Here is a 10,037-nt window from a genome sequence, read left to right on the forward strand (position 1 = left end):
CCCGGTAATGTGACACAAGAGGCATTTGTTTACACCTATAAATAAATAATTGTTTAGCCGAGAACGGAAAACAATCGAATTTTAGGGTAGTTGAGTTACCCTTAGCCGAAGGAAAGTCAATTGCGTAGGAAGTAGTCGAATAGGAGCAAGTCGAGTGTTTCTCAGGTTTACCAGAGTCCACAAGAATTGTCAAAGTCCAAGACTGAGTCAAAGCCCACTACAACATGATAATTCAACAATTACACTCACCTTCCACGTTTTAAGTGCCGCTGAGAACAACATGGAGACATGATAACAGAAAAAGAACACACATTTAATGTCAACGTAGAAGGCTGAAGAAAAACGAGAACAAGTCGATTGTGGGGCGCCACAAACTTCCTAAATTAAAAGTTATCACACGCGTAATTAGCTGAACATGGTTGTAGGCCATAATTTATGACATGTAGAATTAGTTTTGCCTATAAATACTACAACTTATAATTTTTCTGATACACACATCAATCAAACAAGTTTTTTAAACTATCTTTATCTTTACCAATTTACTTTACTTTATGCATCTAGTTTAGTAACTTAAAAATCCACACCATACTTAATGTTTTTTGGATGTTAAGAAATACATAGCAGAGCAACATAATTATTTCTTCAACATAATCGTTTGAAGCAAAACGAAATAAAAAATTTGAGAACAATTAGTCGTTTCTTTGTTTTTTTTTTTCTAACAACACATGCTAAATTAATTTAATATGCCTTTTAGTATAGAATTTAATGAATTAAAATGTTTTGAAAAGTCGAGATATTACAATGTTGATGACATAGTGATGATTATCAATGTATCAACACATTAAAACAATACCTATTTCAAAATAGTTTAAATATGTATTTAGTCTCTACAAATATATCACTTTTTGATTTTAGTCTCTCTAAATTTTTGTTTTTGAATTTAGTCCTCTACCTTACTTTCTTGGGATTGAGGTAACTCGATCAAATGTAAGTATTATTATCTCTTAGAGGAAGTATGCTCTCGATATATTTTAAGAGATAAATCTTAAAATAGAAGATAACATCTCTAATTAGTTTACATCTCATATATATATATATATAAATGTTTGTTCAACTTTTTTGATAGTTGATGAGAACATAATAGAATAAAAGATCACGAGTATAATATGACAACAATCAACTTTTTAAATTTATGTATATAATAAATTATTAAGAAAAATAATGGTGATTTTTTTTTTTTTAAATTAATTTTATGTTTTTATAATTATTATTATAGAACTAAAAAAAAAAAAAAAAGTGGTTTTGAGATATTTTAAAATTTTTTTTAAAAAAAAAAAAAAAAAAAAAAAAAGGGGTTTATCCAAAAAAGAAAAAAAAAAAAAAAAAAAAACCGAGAGGAAGGCATGTTGGGCCATTGAACTAGCCAGCTTCGGCACTAGTTGCCGAACCTCAAAACCCTCCTCAACAAAACACACAAATCCCTCTCTCTTCCTCTGTCCAAAATTCTCTTCTATTTGTCATGGAAGACGACGACGAGTTCGGGGATTTGTATACCGACGTTCTCCGTCCCTTTGCCACCGAATCCTCACCCTCTGCGCCTCACCAGAGTCACACTTCCTCCATCGATCTCAATCAGATCCCCTGCGCCTCGTCCCACTCTAATAACGATGCACCCGATCTAATCTCCCCTCCTGACCCAACAGAACATGTGCCGCCTCTTCTTAAGAAAGCGGAATCACCTGACGGCTTTAGGGTTCTTCTGCAACCTGCAGATAAAGCTTCGCTAGATTCAAAACCAGTCGCGGTTGACGATGGCGGTGATGTTGTGGTTGAAGGCAACGATCCGATGGATCGAGAAGACGTTAAATTTGACATCGAGGATGAAGATGGCGGAGGCTCAGAGCCTATTATTCCAGGATTATCTGGCGGCGAAGGTGTGGATGAGGCTTTCCGGAGGGCGGACGAAGGCGGAGGAGGTTTCGATGGTGGGAACGATGATTGGGACAGTGACAGTGACGATGATTTGCAGATAGTGTTGAACGATGACAATCATATGGTGATGGAAAAGGGTGGGGTGGTGGATGACGACGACAACGAAGATGAAGATGGTGGTCTTGTGATTGTAGCGGGTGAACCTAATCAGGGTTTGGAGGAGCAAGAGTGGGGGGAGACTGCTAATGTTCTGGCGGATGGTGAGAGGAAAGATGCGGCGGAACCCGGCAAGGCAGTCACCGGTCCAGGTGGCGTGCCCGTTGTGCCCAAAATTGGTTATGGCAATCATGTTCATGGGTATCATCCGTTTCATTCCCAGTTCAAGGTCAGTTTCTTGAAAGGGTATTTGCCCATTTATGGTTTTCTTTTTTATATTATGAATGAGTTGAGTTGAATTGCATATGATGGCTTTGTAATTTGTAGGCCATTTTAAATTGAAATTTCATTATTTAAATTATATCAATTTATGTTTCTTTGGCGAGCCTCTGTTGTGAAAAGCTGAAAAACAAGTATGAAGAGCTAAATGGATTTGTTTATCAACTATAATTTTTATAATGATGAAAGCCTTAAGATTGGGCTAGTTAGTAAAGAGGAGCTTTGGTAGTTTGCATGGTTTGATTGGATTAAACCTCGTTGCTAGTATTGTACACCCAAATTTATTTGATTCCTGGTAAGATGTGAGTGATTTTAGTTGGCCTACCTGACCATCTTTTGCTTGGGAAAAGATTTTCTGTTGCATTCTGTTGAATTTTTTTGGCGGGGCTTATCCAAAATCAAAAATTGTTGAAATTTATTGTGTTTTCAGTTCATAATAGTTTGTGCAAGCAGTAATGCACTTTCTACTTGGTTTAATGGTGTACTGAGGCTTGGGTTCGAGGACCAAATGAGCACAGCCAAATGTTTGCGTGGTGAAAGTGTTGTAGTTGTTGTTAAATAACCACAATAGTGGCGTTATAGCGCTATTGCATAGCGGAATTTGGGAAAAGCACTGAAATCAGATACTCTATGACTATTAAAGATAGTGGAAAAAGGATAATTTTAGAGGCGTTTAGGATCGACTCTAGTGAGTTCCTTCTCATATAACAAAGATATGTTTTTTTGGTTTCATTTTTCTTCAATTTTTCAGCTTTTTTATTTCTCCCTTTCTTTCACCTCTTTTTCATTTTATTTTTGTTTATCTCCTTTCTTTTATTTTTTTCTTTCTTCTCTTCTAAATTTTTTCATTTTCTCTCATTTATCTCCCCTATTTAGTTTTTGTTTTTAACCCTCTGGTTCCTAGGGGAATGGGACCCTAGTAATCTAGAGTTTGGCCTGGAGGTAAGTAAAGCCTGACCAAGAATTGTTCCATCCAGGATCTGATGGTTGACTCATTGCATAATAGAAGCAAATCATTGGATTTCAATTTCTCAATGATATCCCACGATCAAGACAATTGGCTGAATCCCATGAAACCTTTTTATCAAAGTTCATTGATATCTTCTTTTTATAAAGTAAATCGACTTCGATTCTTGAATAATAAATATAACTTCTGTTTTGATTGTAACAAAAGATTCTCTTTTTATGTGGAAAGATCCTATATCAAGAATTATGATTTTATGTATGAACAATTCCTCAAACTTAGGTTCTCCTGAATGATTCGTCCTTAATTGAAGCTCATTAACCACTTGCACTAAATTACTTGGTTGTCAAATGTACATAATCTTGTTCTGTTCCTCAGTGATTCTTTCAGCCTGTTTTTTTATTTTATTATTTCAACCCTTTGAGTTAAATTATGTCACTTTTAAAAAAAATTATGTTTATGCAGCTTTTTTATTTGTATGCAACACTACTTTATTTATATATATAATTGATTTATTTCAACGGCAATGCGGATTCCGCTATTTTCCCGCAACGTTATCTGCTATTTGTCATAGCGGATTTTTGCTTTTTCACTATTTTCTGCATTCAGCTATTGATAAAACTATGCGGAAAAAAATTAGTTTGGTGTCATTGCTTGGAACCTTCATTGCTTTCTTTTCTTGTTGAACATAATTTATTTAAGGGTCCTCGGGGTGAAGCAAGCCCATAAGAGGTGGTATTTACTAATGTTGAACACCCTTTCATCCTAAAAAACATGTGAGTCATAAAATCATTATTATTTTCTTCCTGATTCTTCTGTGTGATTATGAATGTGATAGACTTAGTGTTCCCTGATTGTTGGTAATCACCTGGCTCTGCATTTTTGTGATTCTTGTGAAGAGATTAGTGACCGTTTGTTCCCGCAGTGTCACCGTGCGGTGAACACAAGCTGGGATTCCCACCAAACACGCTGTTTAGATTGTTTTTCCTGCAAACCGAGAAAACACGATTTCAATGGTACGATTTACAATTTTTTCCAAAGCAAGGGATCTCTTGCTTCCTCAAGAATCAATTTTAATGGCTAATGATTTTGTAACTAACATGCTGTTAATCTTTACTTTCTGTCTACTCTTGTTCTTATGTTTCCTTTTGGAGGGAGGAGGTATAGGTGCTTTTGAAAGTTGATTCTAGACCTAATGATTGTTGTTTCAGATTTATTATATTTCAAATCCAAACCAATTTGAATTTTTAATGGTTTTTTTTAGTGATTCTAATAAAGTTTCAAATCTCCTTATTAGATTAGTGTGGAGCTTTTTTGCTACATAAGTATTATTTTATGGTACATTCATTGGTTTTTTGGTTGTGGGGAATCGACACATTTTGATACCTTACAAGTTCTGCCTTTTGAGAAAAGCTGTCTAAATTGAAAGTGGGTCTTCTACAAATTGTAGAGGCATGTTAGTTTTACAGCTAACTCTTGATCCACAAAACATTCCAAAAGGATAAATAGAAGAACAAGGCAATGCCTCTTTCAATTTTTGATGCCACTGAAACATTTTTGTTGTTAGTGTTTTCAGTAGCATGCTTTAATGGTAGAGCAGAGCAGAATGCCCGGTGGCTGCTACAGAGAGGTCATCGTTCTATGTGCTATCCTGCTATAGTGTTTTTTACTATCGGCCGCTATCCATTGCTATTAAAGATGTGCTTCATATTATATACTCCCTCTATCTTATTATCAGTGTCACACTAGATTATTCCACACAAAGTAAGGAGAAGCTATAATTGAACTAAAGAGAACAGCAATTTTACAAAATTAACCTTATTAATAGGTATATTCACCATTTTCATAAAGGCTAAATGGAGGATTATGACTTGAGAGTAATGTACATAGTATTACTTAGAGGTTTGGATTGGAAAAAATATTTAATATTACATTAAAAGGTAAAAGTGACACTAATTTTGGGACATTTTTTACTAATATGAATTTCATAATGGGACAAAGAGAATAGTGAATTAATTCTTTCCCCAAACTTCTGGAATTCATCTCCACAGTTTGAGTATATATATGCATGTGTATTTGTTTATTTGTGTGTGCATGTGTGTCTACGCATGCATGCAAGTATGTTCCCTCTATTTTGTGTATATACATAGATGCTACTAACATTGATAATCATTTTTATATATGTTTCCTTTTTTCTTGTACTACTGGAGATATATATATGTAGTTGATTTTGGATTCTTATTTAAGCTCAATGGTTCAGTAAAACTGCTTAAATTATTGATTATTTGATTTACTTCTGTCTAGATTATTTTATTCATGTTATGAATTATTCGTTGCCTACCTTTCAGTGGCGGTGCCTCCATGGAAATATTTATATTTAAACCCAATAAAATTTAATCCCACTTAAAGGTTTATTCCCTCTTCAACTGGGTTATGCTTGTATATATTTCTAGCATTAATCTATTGTTTGTGTATCAATAAATAGATAAGCTTATCTTGGTTGAATGCTATATTTTTCATGACTCAGGAATTAAATAGTTAAGGGGGTAAGGATTAGGGAGGCTAACCCATTCAAGAGGCTGGTGTGTACCACAGGCCTCGGTGAGGGCTTACAGTAATATTTACAAACTTACCAATCAAGGGGGATTGCTAATAGTTCGAATATAATCTAAGCCTTTCAATAGCAGTGGTTTAACCCTTACTTTAGGGGAAGTGTTTTCTACTTTTCAGTTTTGTTGAGATTAATTTTGATCTTAAAGCTACAAATTTTTACATGAAGAGAACAGAAAAGCTGTTTTTTCCGAGTACTATGGAATCTTTCATTTGTTTTAGATCTGCGGTAGTTGTTTCCATGGTCTGCATATAGATATACGGTAATTATGGCTTTCTGAAATGGAAAAGATCTAATAATTTGTTTCTTTTATTGTTGTTTAGTATATTAGGCCTGGTGCAACATTGCCTGGAGCCACTGTTGCTGCTCAAGGAGGGCCTCCTGGTCAGATTCGTCCACTTGCCAACATGATTGGTCGTGGTAGAGGGGATTGGAGACCACCTGGAATAAAAGGAGCTATTGGTATGCAAAGACCACCTGGACTACCTAGCTGGGGCAACAATGCCACAGGGCGGGGTTTCGGTGGTGGATTGGAGTTCACGCTTCCTTCTCACAAGTAATATTTAATTATGAACCCGTATTTTATATCTTTAGTTGTATCAAGACACTAGGTTTCTTGTGACTGTTATTAGTTGTTAATGTATGTTTGGATTAGCTTATTTTGGGGAAATAGTCTCCTTTTTGGCAACTTCTGAAAGAATAAAAAGCTGTTGTGTCCCAAACATATTCTTAATATAGAAGTTATTTTTGAAATGGTAGAGTAGCAATGCAATTTATTGTTTCAAATCCTAAAAACATGATTAATGAAAAGAAAGAGGCTAGCTCATGTATGGCTTTTTATTTATTTGAATCTTGATAAGTTAAGCACTTGGGTAACGCTACCTTAATAACTAGCTATCTAAGGGGAAGACTACCACCTGGACTATTTTATTCCTGTTGAAGGGTGTTCTCGCCCTTGAGGAGCGTATCCGCTCTTGTGTATCTTGTTTGGAGAGATTCTCTCCTATTATTTCATATCTTTTTCTAAATAATAGTGTTCTTCCTCAAATTATTTTGAAATCCAATTCTTGAGTTTAGGGTTTCTAACAGAACCTTCCCTTAAAAACTAGCTGAACATTTTCATATTTGAAGCTTGCATCACATGCACAAATCTATATTTTAGTTAGAGTTTTCTGACAAATGAACATACATGACATCTTTTATGTAATATGGAGGATACTTTTATTTCCGTCGTTTTGATGTTTCAGTTGATGTATAACTAAATCTCAGTTATGTGCGTGGTTGATGCTTATATAAATCTCCACTTATTTTTCAGGACTATATTTGATGTTGATATTGAGAGTTTTGAGGAGAAACCATGGAAATATCCGAGTGTTGATGTATCAGATTTTTTCAACTTTGGTTTAAATGAGGAGAGCTGGAAAGATTATTGCAAACAGCTGGTAAAATTATTAATATCATTCAATACTCTCCACAAATTTAGTGTAGACTGAAAATCCTTGTATGTCATTTTTTAGGAGCAACTACGCCTGGAGTCTACAATGCAAAGCAAGATCCGTGTTTACGAGAGTGGTCGAGCAGAGCATGTATAAGATCTTCATATTAAATTACTTCCTTATTTTACTGAGGTGTCTTGGAGCAATGATTTTTTTATTTATTAAATTAATCATCTAGTTGATTTCACTCCAGGAGTATGATCCAGATTTGCCCCCTGAATTGGCTGCAGCTACTGGTTTACATGACACTCCAGTTGAAAATGCAAATTCTTTAAAATCCAATGTGGGACAAAGTGATGTTATGAAAGGTTCTGGACATGGGCGACCACCAATAGTATGTATTTGTCGAAATACTTTTATTTTTTCCATAAAAACTATCTTTGCTTCTTGGCCTGCTTGATGCTGGCCAATATTATACTGTAACATGTTTGTGGTAGGTAATTTGCTTCTCCACTTCTGTCTCCATACTCAAATAATTTTATTTCCTACCAGCCAACTGGTAGAGCAATACAGGTAGAAGGTGGCTATGGTGAACGTCTTCCTTCCATTGATACCCGCCCTCCTCGAATGCGTGATTCAGATGCAATCATTGAGGTATTTGATGGTTTTTTTCACTTAAAACATACAGGATCTTGAGATAACCCGTTTTATGGTATATCCTCCATATGCAGGGTACAAATTACTAAGTATTTTTTGTGAACAGATTGTTTTACAGGATACTGAAGATGATGATTCCTCTGTGGGAGTAGGTGTCCAAGATCAACCTGAGGATGGAGAACCGCAGAGCGAGAATTTTAGAGAAGACCATGTAGCTGGAGATGAAATTCCAAGTTTGGAGCCTGAGTACTCAGATGGTATTCTGCAGGATTATAATCGACAAAAGAAAGAGCTTGGAGGAAGAAGAATGCCATTTCTGAATTCCGTTTCTTCTAATGTACCTAATGAAGATGAAAGTTCGTTCTTCCCACAGGATGAGCCAATCGAATACTCTGGTTCAAGGGGCCAAAATCCTAGGTCTTATGGTGGCAATTTCAGCTCCTCTCCTGAGGAAAGGTATTGAACAGTGTATATTACCTAAAAGAGGAAATTTATCCTTATCTATATTGTATGCTTGTGTTTTCATCTCTGTTGTGCTTTGTTCTATAATTTTTGTTTCATTTGATAGCCATTGAGAAATCAGCGAATGAGGCAAGTCTAAAATTCTCAGTAATGTATCCAACTGTGGGTCTTTGCAAGTCGTATCCATGCCCATGCACTATGAACTAGTTATGATTTAATTCAGTATTAACTGATTAATTCATGTTAGGTTGTTGTAATAGGAAGGGATTTTCTAAACCATCACAGCTTGATTACGACTGACAATAAGCTACGTTGATGTTGCCTTTAATTACTTTATTGTGTTCATTGAACCGTTAAATGAGAGAAGCAAATTATGAGCTTAATGTAGATCATAATGAAATGTACATATCTTCAGTTGGAAAAAAGATATGTATTAAAAAAATAGTTTTACTTGAATCAAATTTTTATGGAGATAAAAATGGTTTGTTAGTTACTTAGAAACATTTTCTTGCATTTTGGAATTTTTTCATGTGTACATTCTTGTGCTGTCCTTGTTCAAAATCTCATTTTGTTGCATTTTCATTCACCTTTTTTGTTAAGTAATGGTAATAAACTCCATCTGCAGTTTATGAATAGTATCTTTGCTTTTGTATTTACAGGAAGATGCAAAAAGGAGTGCGTAGTCAATTTCCTATTAGTCCTATTAGAAAATTGAATACAGATGACAATAGAAAAGAAGATTCAGTTGAAAGCATGGAAGGAAGAGATAGCACACATTTGCCATCTCCTGTCATTAAGGATGTAAGGGAGTCCAGTTTGGAGAACAAAGATGCTGAGCTTGAGGATACTGGGACTGCTGATGGAAGTCCCAGATTGGGAAAGGAAGAAATTGATTTAAATACAGTAGACAAAGTAGATGCCCTCAAGGATGGGATAGAAAAGCAGCAGAATTTGACATCGCAAGTTGAGCAACCTTTGCATGATGAAGTTGATGATTGGGAGGACTTGAAAGCTGCCAGAAGCAGCGATAACAGCAAAGCAAGATCAGCAAGCAGCAGAGATAACCAGAAGCGACAAGAGGGTCTTGAGGAAGAAGTAGTTCAGGATCCACGATCAACACATCTGGGTAGCATTAGACAGCACCCAGATGAAAATGATCAGGGTTTCTATAGAAAAGAGCATGATGGAAAACAAGATCCTGAAAGAAATCGGATAGTACTTAGAGGTAGAGAGGGATCATACCCTTACAAGGACCGGCATCGTGGCTCATCCCATCAATTGAATGCAAATATTGACGGTTTTGATCGGCAAAAAGATAGGGACAGTTCTGACATGGACTGGGCAAGGAGAGATGATGATGTCTATAGCAGAAAGGTCAGAACTAATGAGCCTAGAAAGAGGGATAGGGCAAAGGTTCGAGAAATTGAGAGAATCGACAAAGAAGACAGCCTTCATTCTAGAAAACAGCTAGATAATGGTAGCTACAGGATTCCTTATGATAAGGATGTTGGGGCAAGAGACCCAAGACACAGGGGAAAAG

At 35.6% G+C, this 10,037-nt stretch overlaps 1 protein-coding gene across 1 annotated transcript in view; it reads left to right on the top strand.

The window, feature by feature from the left end:
* The first annotated feature begins 1,423 nt into the window (after window positions 1-1,423).
* LOC101515407 (FIP1[V]-like protein) overlaps window positions 1,424-10,037 on the top strand; it is an 11,930-nt gene continuing 3,316 nt past the window's right edge. Inside the window, exons 1-8 of the mRNA XM_004513473.4 lie at window positions 1,424-2,317; window positions 6,266-6,498; window positions 7,258-7,384; window positions 7,460-7,528; window positions 7,632-7,772; window positions 7,931-8,032; window positions 8,142-8,491; window positions 9,157-10,034. Of these exons, the coding sequence (XP_004513530.1) occupies window positions 1,520-2,317; window positions 6,266-6,498; window positions 7,258-7,384; window positions 7,460-7,528; window positions 7,632-7,772; window positions 7,931-8,032; window positions 8,142-8,491; window positions 9,157-10,034 (2,698 nt within the window). The 5' untranslated portion in view covers window positions 1,424-1,519. The remainder of the gene's footprint in view (window positions 2,318-6,265; window positions 6,499-7,257; window positions 7,385-7,459; window positions 7,529-7,631; window positions 7,773-7,930; window positions 8,033-8,141; window positions 8,492-9,156; window positions 10,035-10,037) is intronic.

The sequence above is a fragment of the Cicer arietinum genome, chromosome 1 (assembly GCF_000331145.2).
Source record: "Cicer arietinum cultivar CDC Frontier isolate Library 1 chromosome 1, Cicar.CDCFrontier_v2.0, whole genome shotgun sequence".
Classification (NCBI taxonomy): domain Eukaryota; kingdom Viridiplantae; phylum Streptophyta; class Magnoliopsida; order Fabales; family Fabaceae; genus Cicer; species Cicer arietinum.